We start from the raw sequence: 21,118 nt of genomic DNA on the forward strand, positions 1-21,118 counted from the left end.
GACCGCCGACCGACGCGGTGGCAGCGTAATACATCATAGTGCATTGCTTTAATCACAATCGATAGACGCTTTTTATTGCTTGTGGCCGTGTTTGGGCCACAGCATTCCTTCCTTTTTCGTTTCACAACATACACATATCTAGGCCTTCAACATTTCCTCGTCATCCTCGAGCAGTTCGGACGACTCTTCGAGCTGCTTTTCGAGCGCCCGTGCGTCCACGTACTGAATCGCTTCCTCGCCGTCCGCTCCCTCTACGTCCATCAGCAGGGCGGACTCCTGGGCTTCCTCTCGAGCGCGCCGTTCCTTCAGTCCGATGGCGGGCGAGCGGATGAGGGCAATGTTCTTCTGCACGTCCACAATGTCGCGATGGATTTCGTGGTCCCGTGCCTTCCGCAGCCGCTGCATGATGAAGTGGCACTCGCGCCGGTGCTTGATTTCGTTGATCTTCTTCACCGCCTCGATCGTCTTCGACCACAGCTCGCGGTTGTATTTGATCGGCACGTTGCGCCGCTTCTCGAACTCGAAGCTCGGGTCGACGGTCAGCTCCTTCTCGTGCGTCTTCCGGTACGCCTTGGTCCAGCGGATCTTGCGGGGGTTCTTCTTTTTGTTGAACGCCCGGCGGCACTTGGAACGACAGAACCGGAACACCTGCCGGAGGAACGTACTCGAAAGTGAGTCACATGCGCGCGAGACCGTGCCAGCGTTCGCTTACCTTGCAGTCGTTTCGAACGAAAACCATCCCGTGTCCGGGAAAGATTTTGCTCGAGCAAAAGAAACACGTTTCGATACGCATTTTGCGAGCGTCTGTATGGCGATTTTCGACGAATTTCGATGCACGATGTTTGGCACCGAACACACCACGCGCGCCGTAAATAAATAAAAGGCTCCTGTCAGAAAAAGCATGCTTCGCGTTTCGCTGCCGGCAGTGTTGCCAGCTGTCAACCCGAATGCGAATGTCAAACGATCTGACTGTGGAATGAGGGTGACCAGTTTGAACAATGAATTTAAAATGACCGTTTGTAAGGAGCGGATACAGTGAACCGAAATGCATGAACATCGAATCATGTTTACAGCTTCAGCGGGATTGCAACACCACGGAAACAGGAAGAAGCACTTGCAAAACACGAACGCTACTGCCCGACGCCCGAACCGGTTGAGAGTGTTCAGCGCCGAGATAAAAGCATCCCATGGGATGGCTCGTGTGTGGATCTCTTTTTCCATCTTTTTCCTTACATAACATAGTGCGCACACGCAAGTGGAGGAAATGGAAATGGAGTGCAATAAACATAAAACGTGTAACTGGATTGGGTACCCCGGGAGGGGCTCGTTTGATTTGGAGCAAATTAGGTGTTGGTGCCTTGTGCTCTTGTGCCATGAACTTGTGCTCGCGATCAATTTCCCGTCGATTAGACGTCGATTAGCTTCCACATCCCACTAGAATTGACTCATCAGACGTGATTTGAAGCATATAAGCATAAGGCAACTGAAGACCTTACCATTCAACAATGCATCCCAATGATCAAGTACGAAACACCTTACGCAATCGCACTGCGGGAAAATACTATATGTAATGTCTCATTTAACGCACGCCCTGGATGTGGGTCACCGAGTGGAAAGTGTTGGCACCCCAAAGAAGCTCCAACAAAAAAAAACTAAAACAAGAGCACGGTACTGTGTGAAGCACCGGTGGGCACAATGCAACGAATTGATCATCACCGCGCGACATCACCGTGCTGGAGAGCTTTTGATTGCTAAGGATCCGCGGCGCTAACCATGGCTATGGCGGGCGCCCTTAATTCCCCTTTCTTTCGGTTGGTGCCGTGGTCTCTTTCAACATGGTTTAATTGTAGCTCTTAAAGTTTATTTCAAACCGCGAGCCCCAGCTGGACGGCGCATTCTTGTCGCAGCATCGCGCACAGAGTCGTTTGATTAGCGAGCATTAGAGTGATGAAACGGGGTGATGTAAATGATCTGCTCGGTACGATTTGCTGACTGGTTTGGGTTGGTGAGCCGATCTTCAAACTCGGGAGGAACCAGCGCCATCAGAGTCGCCGTCGATGATGAAGTTGTTCCTTTCACTTTCCACCTTCCATTGCCGATCGTCCAACTTCTTATCGTCCGCCGGAGCCGTAGTGTAGTAGCGATGATGAATGGCTCACCTTCGTGCCGATTGAAGGGAAGTTACCTTTAAAGCTTTAAAGCGCCTTCCGAACGTCGCCGGCCCGCTGGTGTCTAGGTCTAGGTTAATTAGTGAAATTTCGGAAGCGAAGCGAATTTCGCACAAACCGCCATTCGGGGACTCTCGAGAGAGCCTGCGCTGCGCTGGTGAATCACTCTGCTCATTTGTAGCGGTCGAATAATTTGTGCCACAAGACAAGGTTTATCGTTTGGCGCTAAACGGCCAAACAACACCACTGGCTGGCTGGCTGGCGTTTGTGGAGGTTTCGTTTCGTTTTTTTTTCGGACAATAGTTATGATCGCCACTAGCCGAGTCGCCTGTCCCCGAGGGAGCCATTGAGCAACCAAGGATACACAACTGGCGTACGGAAATTTGCAGCTTAAATGTCAAGCCGACCACGGCCACCGGCAGAAGCGCCGGAGTGTAAAAAGCATTAAATAATTACCATTTGGGTGATGTGGCTTGCAAAAATAAAACACATTTTGTTAAATTGTAAGCAACGAGTCGACCGACGGCCGACGGCCGACGGTACGGTCAAAGCTCGGTCCTCGGAACAGGACTTTTTCAACTGCATCTCAAAACATTGATCAGTAGTGGAAACGAAAATAATCTACAGAAAGTCGAATAACTGAATAGCAATTAAAACCCACTCAACTTCGCTCAAAACTAGCCGGAAGACTTATCGGACGCCCCAATTCTTGCCTTTGATTAACGGTGCTCTAAACTTCTCTGACTTTTTCTCTATGTCCCTTTCACTCTAACCTAGGCCTGTTGATCCTTGTTGTTCAATGTGGCCCAAATGCCCGCAGAATCCAGTGCAAGTCGTTTGTCGTTCCGGTGAGAACACAGGCACCTCCATTTCACTTTCGCTGGCGTGACTGATCACCGTGGACTGTGGAGCCGTGCGAACGATTATTGTGTGATTACTGTCCGTGTGCCGTACGATTACCCTTTCAAGCTGCTTTTCGCGATCGCTGTGGCCGAGTTAGAAGCGAGAAAGAATGAGGTATAGGTTTTTTTTTCAGTCCGTAAGCCATGTCGGGAGCGTTCTTCTGCGTCGCCCTAATAACACCGGTTTCGTTGTTTCAGTGAAAGTCGCACCGACCCGGCGGAGCAGATCGATTCTCCCGATCGCAGTGATCGGATCGATTTGGCGTTTCTCCGCACACCGCGCAGCTACAGTCCCGAGCCGCCGGCTGCCGGCCCTAGTCGTTCGCCGAAGCCGTGTTGCTCGAAGTCCGCTTCGGTTCAGTCGTCCACGCGGTTCACTGAACCCCGGGGCGGCTTTTTTCAGGTGCGATTCAACGGGTTCTTCAAGTGCACGATCTGTTTCGATAGCCTGAAGAACCCGCACCTGTGCCCGCAGTGTTCGAAGCTGTACTGCGCGCACTGCATCACCGAGTGGCTCGAGCTGGGCGACGAGTCGTGTCCGCACTGCAAGGTCGTGCTGAAAGCGGAGCAGCTGGTAAAGGTGCGTTGGTTCGATGATCTCGTGCGCGAACTGCAAGAGATGTCCGCCGGGCCCGACAGCCCAGCGCCGGAGCATCCCGTATCGACGGGGGTCGCCGTCGGCTGCGAGTCGGCCGCCGGATCCAACAACCGGAGTGTGCCGTGCCCGCGCCACGGTAAGCTGCTGAACTTCTACTGTGCCACCTGCAGCCAGTGTATCTGCGAGCAGTGCGCCACGGACGTGGACGAGCCACTGCACCGGGATCACACGTTCAAGGCGCTCGACGTGACGTTCGAGCAAACGCTGAGCCTGATGTCGGGCGAAATCAATAAAGTGCACCACCACCGGGAACGGATGGTGGTGCGGGCGGAGCGGATCGACCAGAGTGTACAGCTGTTTCGGCGCCTGAAGATCGAGACTCGCCGCGCGCTGGACGCGATCGCCGAGGCCGCTCTCGAGAGTCTCGATCAGCAGCACAACGAGAAGGTGCTGGGGCTGATCAAGCAGCGGTTCCAGATCACGGACGAGATAGCGCAGATCGATCACGAGCTGGACGACATGTGGTACGACCTGGTGCACGGCAACAAGCCGCACGTCATTCACCAAAAGTCGCAGATCTTGAGTATCTGCGATGGCATCCTGCGGAAACCGGTGCCGTCGTCGGACGAGGCACAGGTTCCGGGGTCCGTTGCCCTTACAATGTAAGTGCCCTCCGGGTAACGCAAAGTTTGATTTGAACTGATCCCGCTCCTCATTTTGCAGAGACCTTCCGGGCAGCTTTGAGACGGGAATGTTTACGATTGGCCGGTTTTCGGCGCTCCATCGGGAGAAGTATCGGCACGAGTTCATCGACAGCCGTGGCAGCATGTGGCTCATCACGGTCTGGTGTTCGACCGTGGCGGACCATATCGGGTGCCACGTGCAGCTCATCGAAGGAACACCGACGAGGTAAGTGAGTCGACTGGCGTGGACTGGCCGATGCGTCGATTGAAGCACTTTCGTCCACAGGGTGGAATGTACCGTGAAGCTGTTGCACTGCGAGCACCAGAAGACGATTAGCAAAACGTTCCACAAGAGCTTCGATGGGCGGAATGGGCGGCCGCCGTCGGAAAAGGTGTTCGGTTGGGTCCTGGCGCCCCGCAGCACGATCCTGGACGGGAACTATTTGCGGAACGATACGCTCGAGCTGCTCTACAGCATGCGGGCGGGTGGCCCCGGTAGCGACTGGGAACAGCCGGTCCCATCCCCCACGGAATCCCGTTGATACCTTTCTCCGTCTCGCTTCCGCTCGCTCTGCCACTCTCTCTCTCTCTCTCTATTTGGGGCAAATTATTTTTTGTAGGCAAGAAGTTCCTTTAAACTGTAAGATGGGATAGTAAATAGATAGTTCAAATGAACTGATCGTGAAGGACGTGATCAAGGACAATTTCTCATTCAGTCTCATAGTGTGAAGATCGAGCACAGACACCACCAGGGACAAGATTGCCGATCACATGCACCGAAGATGTGGCCCCGAACGGGAAGAACGCCCGGAATGCCCTCGGTAGATTCGAAAGTGAATGTTGTACCGGCTGGCGCTACCAAAGAGTGCCATTTTGGAGGCCGTTCCTCTTGGAAGGTCTTGGTGAGTTTTGCTTCCTGGTTTGTGCAGCATCTTCCCACCTCGGTCGCATCGGGAAGATGTTCCTCGCCAAACCGGCCCAAGCTCAAAGGCAGGACCAAACCAAAGCATCCGCAATCGGGCAGGTACGCAATCACACTTCACTCCGGCCTTCCGCGCGTAACGTAGCCCCGCGCCGGTTTGCGGTTGGTAGGTAGTGAAGGTAAATCCCGGGAACGATACGGTCTTCGGTCGGGTACCGGGTGAAAGGAGCTGCAGATTTATGTGCAATGTTGTCCGGTTGGCTTCTTACGTGAAGTTCAATCGCAGACCTTTTAGGAAGCCTCCGCGTTTCGGGAACCACCTGGCCCGGGTGGTTTTGGGAAGCAATGAGTGAGGGCAGCCTTAACATGGCCGTGGAATGTTCGTTGGAATGGCCGGCAGCTGGGCTTCAGATTGCTGATATGTTTATGTCGTGTCGTTCGGGTCGGCGTGAAGGAGTGCAATAAAGTGCGTGCGATCTTTCGGGAAAGTTTCTAATTTTCTCTAACGCAGCACCGGGGCTCACCGGAACGAGCAGTTGAGTGAACGTTCCAGATCAATGACATCGTGCAGAGATCTCTTCCGTTTAAGGCCGTTCTTCAACACTCTTTGAATTCGTCTTCCATTAGCGGGGCTTATCAGCCACCACTATCCGCGTGGCGTGCCATAACGTAATGCCCCACAGCGGGGCCGACGGCACCACAAGACCCCGTTCCCCGGTGCGCTAGTGACATAATTTTATTTACACGGCCCCACGGGTACCTTCTTCGGAACGGTACCGTGCAGCATCAGCGGCGCTTGATTGATAGAAGCGGCTCATTTCACCGTACCGTACCTGCTGCGCCACAGGAGGCCAACCCCGGCCGGCAGCCAGGCAGGCAGGCAGGCTGGCTGGCAGGAGTAATAAAATTAACGATCGCACACGAGCGCGAGAGGATGCACGGGCTCGGGCTCGGACTCGTGGCTTGGGATGTTCCTCCGAACGGTCCACTGCCATTCACTTTCAAAATAAAAATGTCATTGTCGATCATCAGCATGCCGTGGCAGTGGTCAGTGTGGCCAACGAATGCACAGTAATAATGCGGCCTAACGCACACAAACCCTCCCCTGGATACTACTAAAAACTACTGGAGCAAATTAATTGCACTGTCCACAGGCGAAACGAGCCACTAAAAAGCTGTTAGCTTTCGCTTGCGAAAACCGAAACGACCGCCGAGTTTGGCGAGTATTGGCCCGCAAGCGACGAACCCCGATTTTCACACGCATTGAAGTCTTTCGTTCGGGTCGCATCGGACTTAAAAGGTACTACTAAAATTGTACCACCGAAAGTAGTACCCTTATTTGGATATGAGCAGCCTTCAAACCTTGCACCAGATGGGTGGCTTACGCTTTTCCCGGCGATTCGAAGATTTTCTTGGTCAAATCGATCGAGCTGTGTTTGGCTCCTGCACTGCAATCATCGTTCGATCGTACACCATTCATCATGCACCGAGACCCACTGCCGGTGGCGTGGTGGCCCTGTGACACACTCTGGCGTACGTGCGCACACTAATGACCGGCCCCGCGCAAAGGTTGTACCCTCTACGGCCAACAACGTCGTAGGGGTTGCCCGTTTCGCAGTCCGCGATTCCGTACCGTTGTGCACCGTTTTTCCCGCTTATTTCCTTTTCACGCCACGTGGCGCAACGAGCGTGCGCTTCGCCGAATGGAAAATGCACCACTTTTCCGTCGTCGTTCCGAGATTTCGCTCCAGATTTTAGCCCACGGCCTGATGTGCTGATTTGCGGATCGCGCGCTCGCGCTCGCGAAGTGATATAATTTCTGTTTCATTCTTTTTTCGTTTTCGTTCGCTCCGCTATTTGACTTGTCGACGATCTTGCGTTGGTTGGTTAATTTATTTCGCCGCCAGCGGGCTGGCTTCTTCCGGCGCTGAAAGGCCCCGCTCCAATCGCTCATTGTGTCGGCCGCGCGCGGTGGAGCTATGCTATGCTTTTGGGGTATTTTTATTTTGTGAAATGCTCGCTGATTAATTCGCCCAAGAGGTTTACGGAGTGATGCTCACAGTGGGCTTTTTGCTTTCGTTGGCCGGAAAAAAGCGTGGAGAAAAGAAAGAAAAGAGAACGGGCGAAAAACATTGAAATAATGAATTCATATAATTATGGAGCCCGTTTATGGAGCGCCAGATGATGGGAACCAACCTGTGCGGTCGCGGCACGTGGTGGGCCTTACCCCGCTGCAGTGGCTACAAAAGTGATTGGTTTTTTCCTGGCCGTCCGGGCGGACCGGGCGGAAATCGACTGGTTGGGAAACTTTAATAAAATAATGTTCCCAATAAAACACGGCCGGTCAAGAATCGGCCCACTTCGGGCTGGCGGTGCTCCAGCAGCAGAACGGGATCGCTGACGTAACACCAGGCACCAGGGGTTGATAGTGATATAATTTTCATCGCCAGCGTTTCTATCCGACCGAGATGATCCGTAATCATTAAGATCGGCCGGATTAATGCCGGTGCAATGCGAGGAAGCCGCGGCAGCCGATAGGGATCGCGCCGTTATGCATTATGGCGCTGTGCCTAAATTATGCACTGTTGAACCAACACAGCGGCCCCAAAACGGCAATCGGAACGGAGTTCAAACAGTGTGGTGTAAAAGTAAGTGGCCAGCGCGATTGCCGGGGGCCCCAAATGATGCACTTTTAGAAAAGAGAGCACGCGATAATTGCGTGGGACCGCGCGACAGTCGAATTGACGACTAGCGAGCCTCCCGATTGTTTCGCCCTCCGAATCTATTGTCGTTTGATTTATCGCTTACGCTCGCTGCCGCCCGTAATTAGGTGCCATTCACCGCAATCGGTCGCGTTACGCCGACAGCAATTAGCCGATGTACAGGGTTCCGATTTGTACATCGCCGTCCGGCTGCCGAGCGATGCCGATGCCGAGCTTACGAATCCCCAACTGTACTTCCCTGGCGCAGGTCTGGACAAGTTTGGAATTCCTTTTAATTACAAAACCTCAGGAGGGTAGCAGTAAGGGCGGTTTTTTGGTCCAAGAATTACGCTGGAGATGCTGTCACAACTTGGCTGCTCGCCGTTACGGTTCCCTCATCAGCACCAGAGATGCTGATCTCTCATCACAACCCATCCGACTTCATACTAGCAGGTTGTTTCATAAGTTTTGCGTTTCGATAAGAAAAATCTTGTTAATTTTATGGTAGGCCAAATCTAGTGTATAAGGTGAATGCTCCATCAATTCGAAGTTTAATTCATCGATTTTTGCTATTGTCAAAAAGCTTTTGTCACACTGCATTTTCCTGATTAAAAAGGACTTTTTTCTTCTACAAACCGGGATATTTTTATAAATTCACTTTTTTCTCCTTCAGCTGGTCGAAAAAGTTACAAGAATCAGAATTTATTGTTTTACAAGATTTCAAGTAATCCACAAAGAAAATTCCTTTCGCATCCCAAAAAATTGATGCCTGGACACGAACTCGTTTCGGAGCCGAAGAACCAGGTTCACACCACTCTGTAGCCTCTTATTGCTGTCTTTGGACATCCTTGACATTGATCGTCTTCAAATTTGTACGATCACGTTTAAATTCATCAACCCATTTTCTACTGTACTAATTGAAGGCGAAGAGTTCTTATATACTTTCAAGATTCGTTCATAAATTTCCTTTACTTTTAAACCTTCCTTTGCACTAAATTTGGATTTTTTTTCCCATTGTAAAAACTACTGTGGCACATCGATACTCAACGGCTGGTAACCAATGAATAAAGTGACAGAATGACAGATATACGTTCATATGAAGAGTCTACCAACATAACCAATAAAATTATTTTAGCAACATGCACTCTTTTATTGAAACTCAAAACTTGTTGAACAGCCTGGTAGATCACTGTTGGCCCACTCAGTGGACCGTGGAGTGAATGGAACTTTCAGTTCCACCTCGACGCCGGGACTTCGCATCCTTTGGCTTATCACCACGTGCTGGTGCTCATCGAAAGCGTTCGAGCTGCGGTGCCTCTGCCCGCGGTGCGTTCTTGACCCGAAAAAGCGAACCGAAAGTCAGCTGCATCGCGGCAATGTTCGCCTGTTACTTTCGTACGTTTTGTTTGTTTCGTGGTTTTGCCAGAAAGATTGTCGAGTGGTCTGTCGACCAGTTGTGGCGGCTACCGCCGGCTGGGCTACACAGAACTCGGACTTCCAGGTCCGTCTCAAGATCACCGCGTGGCTTGATTGGCGAAAGCGACGAGCCGGTAACGTTTCGAGTGACCGGCAGCCGGATGCTTCCGAAATCGGGCTCTCGGCGGTTGCGAAAAAAGTTAAACCTTTCCTTCCTGGAGTCGGGCGCTTTACACAGCGTCATCGAGGAAGCGCGTCGAGTGTCAATCGCGCGAACAAATCCATTGTCCGCTTTACGATACGGCGGTCACTACAGCCTTATTTGTGCGGCCTACCCTCTTCGGCTCATTAGCGGCTGCTTCAGCGTGGCTCGGCGCAATTATGCAACCCTCGGTGCGCCGAGAAAGAAAAATCTTCAATTTCATCCGCTCCGGCCACCGGCCACCGAAGTACGCTTAATCCACTTCCTGCACTCTGACGGCGGCGGTCGACATTGTTGTCGAACTCTCGGTGGTTGCGGCGGATGTTGTGGGGCAGACGCACACGCGGTCCAAAGTGCTGACGGCGACCTTGGGGCCCCGGCCATAAGTTGAATTTAATTTGTTTTCTCTCCGTCTTTTCTAATCCTCTCCGTAACGTGTGGATGTGTCGTGGCGCACGTGACACCGGCCAACCGATGCCCTGCCAAGAGCTGAACACTTCGACGGGGTCAGCACGGACCAAAAAAAAATGAGAGCACCGCATGAGGACCTCCTCGTATCGGGGTTTCGATCTGCACGATGACATCCTTCAATGGCCGCCACCTTTTTCGGGGCAACTCGCCCCTTGGCATAACACTCGGCGCCGAGGCCAAGGTGAGGACAGCTAGGGTGGGCCCCTACAAAGAGGCACTTAGCACGCGGCATCGATCCAGCGATCGATTTATGTCACCATCGAACGGGGAGCGACCCCGAGCGTACTTCTGAGGTGCTTGGGACAGCAAGGTGCCCGCGATCTTGACACGCGGCGGACCACGGAGGGCCACGGATGCTCGCGTTTAGCTAAAGAGCTGCCGTAATTGGAGTGCGAGCCCACGGATAGATTTTCGGTTCGGATCGGTTCAGGAATGCGCGCACCGGGCCGCGTGTGGTTCTGTGGGCCACGGCGTTCGGCTTTCGCGGGCTCCCACCCGGTGCACCGAGAGTGAAGGGAACGCGCACTTCGCACGCCGCGAAGGAAGGAAAAATAATAAGCACACATGTGCACGCGCGCGCGCGAAGAAACTCGGAGTCCGCGGGACCGTTGGCTCCGGAAAATGGCCACCGAACGTAACCGGCTTCGGCCGCGGCACGGTAGGTAATTATGCAAGGTCAAATGGTTAAGACTCTCGCTTTCAAACGGCAGCCACCATCATCCATGATCATGATGATCATCATCAGACATGACCTAGTCGTGTCGTACGGCGATGTTCGGATCCCTCCTGTTCGGAGCGGCTCGCGCTGTGGAAGATTGATGGAACAAAGTGATGATTTGCGTGGCGGATCAGAGCGGTCCGGCCAAATTTGTCGATCCGAGGGTCGACTCCGGGCTCCGAGGGGGTTTTGTTTGCTTGCCCGGCCCGCAAAGAGTGGAGACCCAAATCACCTGACGCGCTCGTAGCGGCTCGAAAATCAGTTCAGTTCGCGGCACTCGAACGTCCGACCCATAATCCGGCATTAATCTGGGGGGCTCTAGAAACGTCATGAGCGGTGGCAGGCGGTTATGTAAACGTTCCGAGTTCGAGCGGACTTCGGGGCATCCTTCGTGGGCATCGCTCTTGACAGGCGCCGGGGCAAAAAATCGATTTATTCTGCTTCGGATCTTGCCTTCGGAGTGGCCGGCGGGTCTTCTGGCCGGCAACTGACGACTGCCGACGTTTTCTTCTGGCGGCGGTGGTTTGCGGCCAGCATCATTCGCCTCCGACTCAATTGTTGCGCGATGCTGGCAGCCGGAACGCGATGCGACTGACAGTTTGTGCCAGCGCCAGCCAGCCAGGTTATTCAATCCGGTCGATTTGCGGATGGCCCGCACGAATCCGGCGGTTTCAGGTTCGCGATCGCGATCGCGGGCATATACTCCCGGCACCAGAAGCGTGCCATCAGGGCCCGGCAAAGGGCGCCCGGGTGAAAATCGACGGCGAAACATAAATCCTGTCCCGACTCCGACGAGCAGAGATATGTGCGGCCGGTGGCCGCCACATTGGCAGAGCACATTGCATTTTCCGTCCGTCTGCGGTCCGTTAAAGGGCAACCTTTGGCTTCCAACTTTTCCCGGCTGGCGGCTGAGGACGCTCCGCGTGGTCGCCGGAGTCACGATAAAGATGGACGCTCGTTTGCATAACACCGCACAGGAAGTGGCTCATCTAGGGGCTTTTCGTTCCCGGTCCCGGGGAAAACTAAGGCAGCCATTGTGTGGGGCCATTTATTAGACCGCGACCGGTTGGAAATGGGATTGATTGGCGTCGAGAGGGCAACCCGAGAGAGAGCAGGGTGTAATTGGGGATCATCGGGCTGCTTGCCGGTTCAGGCCAGTCCGGTACCCTTCACATTGTTACAAAAATGTTGTACATCGTTGCAGTGGAAAACTCAGATGGCTGTGCCTTTTTCTTCAGCCACTCGTGCTCATTTGGTGTACTTACTGTTTTGCTTGTAACCTAATGTTGACTCAGAACTTTTGCTTTTTCGTTGCAAATTTAACAACACAAAGAAAGCATAGATTGTGAAGGGATTTTGAGTATTTAAATTACTTCTCTGTTGCAGAAATGGAACACTTTTGTTAGGTAAACACCGGGAAGCTTCATGCCAAACTATAACTTTGACATTAGTTGTCAGATTGACTAATCGCGCCGCGTCAATTTGGTGCAATTTTAACCAATGGCAACAGTAAACACCAAAACAACGCACTGGAATTGTTCAGATGAACATTCAAAAAGACTTCTCAATCGCGATAATTACGAAATTACGAAATGATATCGAAAAGTGGTGATTAGGACTGGCCCCTGAGATCACCAGAATTGACGCCACCAGAATTTATTATTTGTAGGGATACGTGTATGTGAAACCCATGCTATGCGCTAACCAGCCAAGGACTCTAGCTGCCCTCAAGAACAATATTTGCCGAGAAATTGTCGCCACATCCACCGAAACATTGGCCAAAGTGATGGAAAACTCTTAAAAAAGGTTGGAAAACATGGATGGAAAACACTTAAAAGCAAAGGAACGCAACTTAAACTTAAACTTACCTAGGCCAAAGGCACGCAATATCGTTATTAAAAGGTGATTCAAACAAATCTGCTTGGACCAAACTAACAAAATTTTCAAATGAACAACAATAAAACATTTCTTAATGTTTTTCTTTTAAGAAACAGATGCTTCCACTTACCACTTACATTGATATATCGTTGGTCTATTAGTAACTGTGTTATTATATGAGTAAGTCTAACATAATTTTCTCATTATTTTTAACCATATTTTTTTTCCGCACAATAAAAATCCATCGTAACCTTAAACACCTCTTCAATTAGGTTGCAAATTGTTTAGTTTGCATCAAGTAAAAATGTTATTTTTAAAATGAATTTATGCAGCTAACATCCTAGTGCACAAACATTCGTGGATCAAGGGAAATATGCTGAGTTTGAAAAAAGATCTGCGATGCGGCGATGCTGATCAGGACTGTCTTGATCACCTAGCATTCCTGAAGGAATCGGACATCATGCTCAGAGCAATCGGAATCATCTCCAGGGAAACCACTGAGCTTACAGTCCAATTGCTTCCAGTGACACGGAATAGTTTAAAAAATTGGGATATAGCTGGATTGATTACTGCGCGCGGCCAAGCGCAAAAATTGGGGCCACCACCTCGTTCGGTTTAACCGAATACCACGAATCAACTCGGGCCCGGCTGGGCAGGACTTTCTGGCCAACACTCGTTGGCTGGTGAATGTTGGCTAAACGCGCGTAAAATGTCCCAAACAGGCGTACACAGAGCATAATCTCGACGCACGGATTGAGGATGCATGGCATGTGATCAATCAAGCACCACGTCAACTCGACTACCTCACCGAGGGTCCCCGGGTACCTTGGCGGAGTCTTATCGCTTAAGACAAATAATACCCCGACGTAGGGAGCCCGGGAGTGATCAGAAGACTCCGGGCCCGGCCCGGCCAGAGTAACCCAACACACATACGGGGAGCTGTTCAATCGCTATTTCGTAACATTAATGGCACTTTTTTTTCTTTCTTTCTTCACTTTCCGCGCCATCAACACGGGGTCGTGGCGGCGTTTGCCCAATCTTAACTATGCCTCCGTCGTGGTCCTGGCTCATAACGCACATTCTCCGCTCCGGCAACGGCAACTGGGGGGAATCATCTGCGAGATGGCCATCACCCCGGTCGGTCGGTCGGTCTGGACGGACCTCTGGACGGCCGCACGGAAGAGATTGGTGTTACCTTTCACCGTGTCGACCGGGCGGACTCCTACGGCGGCGACGACGGCGGCGCGGAGCCGAGAATCCCCACCCCACCGCGGCCACTCCGCGGACTCGTCCGCTGAGGCTGAGAAAGTGAGAAGAAGATTCCCTTTCGTTCGCGCCTCCCCGGGCCGGCTACCGTTTCGACGCCACCGCAGGGACATGCTGGCGGCAAGGCCTTCGCCTTCACCCGCGGCGGGGGATCCCCTTCGGGAATCAACACGCACAAACACGCACATTATCACATCTGTCAGTGGCGATTAGCAAAACTATCGAATTGATTCCGCCTCTGCGCCGACCGAAACTGGCTGGCGGCTGGCGGCAGATTCCCGTCGCGCGGGGACGGCTCAGTGACTCAGAGTGGAGGCTGCGCACGCGAGAGAGAGAGAGGGGGGCTAGCGTCGGTCTCGCCGTGTTCGCGCTTCTTCGCGGGCTCATCTTCGGGCTTCGGGCCTCGTCTTCGTCTGCGGATGGCTCGGGCTCGGCGTGGAGGTGCGTGGCGTGGTGGGCCGCTCGGCCGCGGTTGGTATAAATAATCATTGGACTTCAAGACGAGCCAACAGTTTCGAGTAGTGCATTGTTCCAGTAACATACCTTGCGAGCTAGCAGCAGCGGCAGAAGCCCTTCGGAGAGTGCAACCTTGTGGTCGGTCGGTTCCGTTGCGTGGAGAGTGATCCAGAAACTCGCAAGTCCAAGATGAAGTGCTTCGTGGTGCTAAGTGTGGTCCTGGCGTGCGCCTCTGCGCGCCCCGAGGCAGGCTTCTCGTCCTACTCGTCGGCACCGTCGTTCACCTCGGTTGGTGACTTCGGTGGCGGTCCGTACGCAGGTCCGTAGAGCGCGCGGTGCCCGGTGGTGCAAGTGCGCGTCCCGTTCCGACCCCTTCCGAGATCTGAGACCTTCCCTCCGCTTTCTATCCCACTCTCCGTACCACACAGGCAGCAGCAGCAGTTCGAGCAGTAGCGGCGGGTACAACTACGCCCCGGTGCCCCAGATCGTCCAGAAGCACATCTACGTGCACGTGCCACCGCCGGAGAAGGAGGAAGTGTACTACCCGCGGGTGCCGACGGTGGCGCCGGCCCAGAAGCACTACAAGATCATCTTCATCAAGGCACCGTCGCCGCCGAAGCCACCGACCCCGATCATCCCGCCGCAGCCGCAGAACGAAGAGAAGACACTCGTCTATGTGCTGCATAAGAAGCCGGAAGAGCCGGAGGACATCGTCATCCCGACGCCGCCACCGACCAAGCCGAGCAAACCGGAGGTCTACTTCATCAAGTACAAGACGCAGAAGGAGAAGTCGAACCCGAAGCCCGAGTACGGGCCACCGAAGCCCGAGTACGGACCACCGGCCGGACAGTACTAGGACGCGCCGCGGTCAGCAGTACCCCACGTTACCCACTAGAGCCAGTGACCCACGACACGACCCAGGACACACGATGCATTTCTACCGTCTACCGACCGAGAGCGGGAACGAGAACGAGATTAGCCGATTGCGATGGCGGCGTCGCCCTCGGCGTGCGGCCACCAGAGGGTGTTGCACCGCGGGAACAGGGATCCCCACCCTGTGTGTATATAGAGAGAAAGAGAGACGCGTGCCGCAGTCGCTTCCGCTAGCGCCTCCTGCCGGTTCGAGCAGTTTCGAGCAGTGGCCCTGCGCATCCCGGGAAAGCGCATGGGCGCAAGCGGAAGCGTCCCATAGTCCGTTACCAATACCCTTCTGTTATTTGCTGTTATTTATTACTGTAAGGATATCGCATACGGCCGAGGCTGTGGCGACCACGGGGCCACCTGCGCCCCCCGCCTGCCTCAATTAGAATAAAAAAATCAACGGTGACAAATTTTTTATACAAAACACAATGGCGTTTGCGTGTTGCCTTACACAGTGTGCTCCACTTCCGAGTTGAAGAATTTCCAAACTTCGAGAAAGAACCGTCGAGGCCGAGAGGGGTAGTATTAGGAAACGCCATCAACGGCGGGTCGCCCGTCAAGGAAAAAGTGTTTAACTCCAAAGAGTGTGTGTTGGTCAATTGGCCACCACTTTGGCGCGTTGGCCAGAAATCTGATGTCGCTGATGGAAGCTCAAGGTTTTCGGAGGATGGCGCACGGGGAAAATTGGAAAACCCCCCGCACGGTGCGGCACGGCTCGCCGGGGTCAAATGGCACGCCGCCGTGCGCGGTTGCGCGATTCGCGCGCGCGTGATCGTGCGCGCTACTGCGATGGCCGTTTCGTGATGGCCATTACGATGGCGGTTACCGGCCGGGTTGGCGGCAGAAGAGGAAGAGAAATGTGTTTCCTCATTGGTAATGCAAACTCCGACGATCCAACGGCATCCGATTGCCGTTGGTTCTGTGGCCGGGAAAATCTTTTTCATACGCCGTGTTCGGATCGGATCGGATCGGATCGGATCAAGGGATCTGATCTGAGGACCCCAACATAACTTTTATTCCTGTTCGGCCACCGCAAGTACGGCGTCTTCTCTAGGTAAAATATTATGGTCTCCTGTTATGGTGTTAAAGAACTGAGAAGGATCTCGATTTCAAGGCCGCATATGATAGCAGCGCCCAAGTAAAATTGTGTGGTACTGTGACGCTCTACAATCTGAGGAAACTAATTCACTTTTTCGTTATCTCAAAACAAGCAGAAAAGATCGTGTTTATGGTGACAAACACACAGCTTTGTAGCATTTGAAAAATAATATTCGCCTAGTTATGACCGAGGTAACACTCGAAATGTGCAAAACAGTCGTTGAAAATTATGTAATCAGAATCGACTGTTGCCCCAGATCCCGGGGCGGCCATCTGAACGTGTTTCTCGCATAGTATGGCAAAGTACAACGTTTATGATAAACAGAATGATTAAAAACTTATTTTTTCATGTATTGTTTTTAAAGCTCTTGTTTGAAACTAGAAAATGAATAAACCTGTTTCTGAATCTAGTTTCGGCATAATTCGGTAATTCGGTAGCCATTGCAATCGACTTGAGAGACCGATTCCGCGAACCGGGAACACATTTCTAGTGCACCAGGAAAACCATGTTATGATCGTGATAGTTAAAATCCTTGCTAAGATTACGTAGTTAGAATCATTGAAGCGCAAAACTTGTTGAAGAACCCAGTATTCACTGCAGTAATTGTGCTCTTCTTTTTACGGCTAAAGTGGGCAGATGGCAGATTAACTGATAACAGATTGCACCATGAGCCTTTAAGTACAGGAAACCGCAGTATTAGCTGCACGCTTGTTGCACATTGAGTTGCACCACGTCCTACGAATATCGCAAATTTGGACCATACAACATTGTAGTGTAAACAAAAACCCAACACCCTCTTTGTGCGAGGAGTGAAAATTATCTGTTTCGTGTTTCGATTTCTTCGATTGATTGTAAAAAACTTTATTTAATTTAAGAGAAAACTCCGAATTTTTCTTTTAGTTATCATGGGCGATCAAGGCATGATCTTAAATCGTGGAGCTAACGAATAACGAAAGGAATGAATAACGAATAACGACACAAAACCCTGTGGGAGGAGGCTATCTGCAAAATAGATACCGGTTGCCGATGGCCCTGATATGTCTCCCATTCGCAATCGAATCCCAGCATATTATAATCTTGGCAATCTCTGTAGAATCAACATCAGAGGACGATAGAAACAGAGGAATACAATTAATGAAACGAAAACTATCCCCACAGAACCAACACTTACTGGTACAGCCTGTTGACGATTCGCCCGCAACCGGCGGCCGTACTGATCACACGTATTTCTTGTCTCCCTAGCGGACCTCCACGGTTGAAGGTCATGCGTTGTTCGCCCATGGTAACTAAAAGAAAAGTTCGTAGTTTTGTCTTTACTGCAAGTTTTTCACAATCAACGATGAACTTTCTCACTATCGATCGTATAATGACCGCTATACGAAGAAATCAGAACCGAAACAGAACAACGAAACAATTAATTTCCACTTCAAAAATTAACGATATCCGTAGAACTCTATGCGCAACGAGAGTTCGGCAAATACTGTGGTGTCCAACACTGGTAGGCTCGCGGGGCACTCTGTTGGTGATACAATATATCTGTGGAGAAAGCAGAACCGTTGCGAGAAACAATGAAGCAGCGCGAACGCTGTTCTTGGAAAAGAATTGCTTTTGGGTAAACAATAAGAACGAATATCCACTGCGACCACCCGAACTGCATCTTCTGGGTGAAGAGCGCTAAGCAGTAGTTGATATAAACATTGGACTCAACATAAACGGGATTACGTCACCCGGGCGACGATCAATTATGCTGAGCATAGCAGAAAAGCAAAAAAAGAATCATTCAAACCCGTAACGGGCTGCGTCATTACACGGAGAACAGCGTACAGGGTTGTTCAATAAGCTTTGCGTTTCAATAATTAATTTTTTTGTTATGTTGGCACACTCTTCATACGAACGTGTGTGAAGTTTCATGCCAATCTATCACTTCATTCTTTGTTTACAAACCATTTAAAGATTTAAGAGTAAAGGAAATGTATGAACGAATGTTGAAAGTTTATAGGGACTCTTTGTCTTCGATACGAACAGTAGAAAGATGGGTTGCTGAAGTTAGAGGTGCTCGTACAAGCCTTAAAGGCGATCCTTATTGAAACGCAAAACTTATTGAACAACCCAGTATTTGCGTTATTTGTTGCACTCACTGTTCTTTTGGCGTTTGAAGTGGGCTACGACGAATTAACTGAGCACAGATTGACTAGTATTTGTTCTGCATTCTTGCCGAACACGACAACCGCTTTGTGCGAGGAGTGGAAATTATCTTTTTCGAGTTCTGATTTCGGTCGTTTTACGCTTGATAGTAAGAAAGTTCATCGTTGATTGTGAAAAACTTGCAGTAAAGAGAAAACTATGAACTTTTCTTTTAGTTACCATGGGTGAACAACGCATGATTTTCAACCGTGGAGGTCCGCTAGGGAGACAAGAAATACGTGTGATCAGTACGGCCGCCGGTTGCCGGCGAATCGTCAACAGGCTGTACCAGTGAGTTTTTTGTTCTATGCGGATAATTTTCGCTTCATTAATTGTAATCCCCTGTTTCTATCGTCCTCTGATATTAATTCAACAGAGATTGCCAAGATTGCAATGTGCTGGGATTCGACTGCGAATGGGAGACCTATCAGGGCCATCGGCAACCGGTATCTGTTTTGCAGCTAGCCTCCCCCCACGGGTTTTGTGCCGTTATTCGTCTAAGCAAAATCAATAACTTACCCTGGGAGTTACAAAGTCTGCTGATGGACAGAAGTATCTTTAAAGTTGGGGTAGCGACTTCTGCTGACGCTTCGAAACTTCTCCAAGACTACGGTCTCGAGGTCAGGGGCTGTTGTGATTTGCGTTTCCTGGCCGAACGGATCGGCCTCACACAACGAAGTCTCGCCGGATTAGCGGAAGAAACTCTAAGCATAATAATGGTCAAGGACTGGCGTGTTAGTTCTTCCCATTGGGATGCAGCGTATCTTTCCGAAGAGCAGATAAGATACGCAGCCGATGACGCGTACATTGGTGCCCTGGTCTTCGAAGAAATCTTTCGTTACCTCGGGTAAGTCGAAGAAGGAAAAAGTTGTTTTCAAAATCATCTCGTAACTTTCATTACGATTGCATTACAGCCACCACGATGCAAACAGAATGACAGTTTGGTTGGATAAACCGTACCCGCACCATAACTAACGCCTAACGCCTAACGCCCCTAAACTGTCACGCCGAACAAAGATCGATTGGCGAATGGTAAATATTTCATGTCAGATTAACCAGATTACATTCGTAAGGACTTGGCGGAAATGAGTGTAAAGATTACGCTGCTACTACAGGGTAATCCAAACACAGGGCTGGCATTTTCACGTTTTGGAATGTGTCTGTCAAACCTTAGTTGAAGGTTTGACATTTTGGAAAATAAATCGCTTAACAGCAGAACAACGTGTCGAAACTATTAAAGCTTACTGCAAAAACGGGATTCTGAAGCGGCCATCTGAACGATACGGTGTTTCGCGCTTAATGGCACAGTACAACCTTCATGGTTAATTAAAATGTTATTAATTTTTGATGTGTTGTTTTTAAAGTTCTTTTTTGAAACTAGAAAATAAACAACCCTGTGTGTGTCCAAGCGTTTGAGATCGCCGTTCAGATCGGCCGGTAACGATCCAAAATTGAGGAATCGATTTGTGGGCCCACATTAATGGGCCCATTTATGCTCTAAGTACACGCGCCGCCTGGCCACCTATGCACAGACACGGGCGGTAAACGGCTGCCAAATTCCAAAATTGGCCCATCAGCCCGACCAACAATTACTAACCCGTGGCCGTGAAACAATTTTCATTCTCTCTCTCTCTCTTTCTCTCAACAGAGAGAGAGAGAGTATTTTTAATTTTCACAGTTCAATTTAATAACCAACATAAAGGATCGGCGATCGGTGGTCGGCGGCAGTTGAGTCTTCTCCGATTGCCCTTGCCAAACAACGGCAAACCGCAAGCCGTTCACCTTCGCCAGAGCCGTTCCTCAACACCTTTCCTTCTCCGCCGTAACACTGCTTAGCCATTTTTTGTTTGTGTAATTGAAAACATAAAATAAAGGCCGCGTTAACGTTAATGGCCGCGACCAGCCAGGGCTTTATTATCGCTGCCACCCGGGGGGGGAAGGACGCTCGAAGGACCGAGCTGATGCGGTGGAGCTGCACGCCGGAATGTGGGCACCTGTTGCGCGTCGAGGCGCTCACATGTTTTGACGATGGCGACGGAGCGGCAAAGATTAGCAAATCCAACCCGACCGACCGACCGACCAACTCTAATCTACTCGCCGGAGAACCGGACCGACGACGGATAGTGGTGTGGATTGAGTGGCTCCACTTGAGCCGGGCGACAATTCGTGGCCAATTCCCGCGCACGCTAATTGCATACCGCTTGAGCCACCCGAGCGCCGTTCGAAAGAAAGTCTTCACAACGAGACAGAGAGACCCTCGCAGATGGTAGACATTTATCAACAACACCGACCGATCGAGAGGATGATCGTGGGGCCAGTGAGGGGCGACCCTTTCACAAGTCGGTTTCGGATTGCGCAATGATGATGCTCCTGGGAGGCAGGTGAACGAAGCCCTCCCCCCGGGGGGGCTTGAATAGGAGAGCCTCTGGGTGTGTGTTTACTGATTTTATTGGCTATTGGGGATTGGCTAAGGGGGGATTACTGCACGCAGAACCCGGGGTTCTAGGACCCAATTGTTGCTACCACTACCGC

The 21,118-nt window shown here is 51.3% G+C and overlaps 4 protein-coding genes across 4 annotated transcripts; 3 read left to right on the forward strand and 1 right to left on the reverse strand.

The window, feature by feature from the left end:
- Window positions 1-43: 43 nt before the first annotated feature.
- Window positions 44-861, reverse strand: LOC131212229 (probable ribosome biogenesis protein RLP24). The gene is made up of 2 exons (XM_058206011.1): window positions 713-861; window positions 44-648 (listed from the first exon to the last, which is right to left on the reverse strand). The coding sequence occupies exons 1-2, from the start codon at window positions 791-793 to the stop codon at window positions 139-141; spliced, it is 591 nt and encodes a 196-aa protein (XP_058061994.1). The 5' UTR covers window positions 794-861; the 3' UTR covers window positions 44-138.
- Window positions 862-3,104: 2,243 nt separating this feature from the next.
- LOC131211742 (E3 ubiquitin-protein ligase TRIM37-like) lies at window positions 3,105-4,948 on the forward strand. Its single transcript, XM_058205335.1, has 4 exons — window positions 3,105-3,185; window positions 3,269-4,330; window positions 4,392-4,577; window positions 4,638-4,948. The coding sequence occupies exons 1-4, from the start codon at window positions 3,181-3,183 to the stop codon at window positions 4,891-4,893; spliced, it is 1,509 nt and encodes a 502-aa protein (XP_058061318.1). The 5' UTR covers window positions 3,105-3,180; the 3' UTR covers window positions 4,894-4,948.
- Window positions 4,949-14,571: 9,623 nt separating this feature from the next.
- Window positions 14,572-15,238, forward strand: LOC131212080 (uncharacterized). The gene is made up of 2 exons (XM_058205813.1): window positions 14,572-14,689; window positions 14,811-15,238. Exons 1-2 carry the CDS (start codon window positions 14,572-14,574, stop codon window positions 15,236-15,238), a joined length of 546 nt encoding a protein of 181 aa, XP_058061796.1.
- A 3,356-nt stretch (window positions 15,239-18,594) lies between these two features.
- Window positions 18,595-19,787, forward strand: LOC131211743 (exonuclease 3'-5' domain-containing protein 2-like). The gene is made up of 4 exons (XM_058205336.1): window positions 18,595-18,695; window positions 18,763-18,877; window positions 18,963-19,433; window positions 19,501-19,787. Exons 2-4 carry the CDS (start codon window positions 18,768-18,770, stop codon window positions 19,559-19,561), a joined length of 642 nt encoding a protein of 213 aa, XP_058061319.1. The 5' UTR covers window positions 18,595-18,695; window positions 18,763-18,767; the 3' UTR covers window positions 19,562-19,787.
- The last annotated feature ends 1,331 nt before the right edge of the window (window positions 19,788-21,118 follow it).

Source organism: Anopheles bellator, chromosome 2 (assembly GCF_943735745.2).
Source record: "Anopheles bellator chromosome 2, idAnoBellAS_SP24_06.2, whole genome shotgun sequence".
NCBI lineage: Eukaryota > Metazoa > Arthropoda > Insecta > Diptera > Culicidae > Anopheles > Anopheles bellator.

Excerpts from the sequence above, each read along its gene's own strand:
- LOC131211742 (XM_058205335.1), top strand. Across the intron at positions 4,331-4,391 it reads GGGTCCGTTGCCCTTACAAT|AGACCTTCCGGGCAGCTTTG; the intron begins GTAAGTGCCCTC and ends CTCATTTTGCAG. Across the intron at positions 4,578-4,637 it reads ATCGAAGGAACACCGACGAG|GGTGGAATGTACCGTGAAGC; the intron begins GTAAGTGAGTCG and ends TTTCGTCCACAG.
- LOC131212229 (XM_058206011.1), bottom strand. The coding sequence starts at position 793 with ATGCGTATCGAAACGTGTTTCTTTTGCTCGAGCAAAATCTTTCCCGGA. Across the intron at positions 649-712 it reads TCGTTCGAAACGACTGCAAG|GTGTTCCGGTTCTGTCGTTC; the intron begins GTAAGCGAACGC and ends TTCCTCCGGCAG.
- LOC131212080 (XM_058205813.1), top strand. The coding sequence starts at position 14,572 with ATGAAGTGCTTCGTGGTGCTAAGTGTGGTCCTGGCGTGCGCCTCTGCG. Across the intron at positions 14,690-14,810 it reads GGTTGGTGACTTCGGTGGCG|GCAGCAGCAGCAGTTCGAGC; the intron begins GTCCGTACGCAG and ends CGTACCACACAG.
- LOC131211743 (XM_058205336.1), top strand. The coding sequence starts at position 18,768 with ATGGGTGAACAACGCATGATTTTCAACCGTGGAGGTCCGCTAGGGAGA. Across the intron at positions 18,878-18,962 it reads ATCGTCAACAGGCTGTACCA|AGATTGCCAAGATTGCAATG; the intron begins GTGAGTTTTTTG and ends TTAATTCAACAG. Across the intron at positions 19,434-19,500 it reads GAAATCTTTCGTTACCTCGG|CCACCACGATGCAAACAGAA; the intron begins GTAAGTCGAAGA and ends ATTGCATTACAG.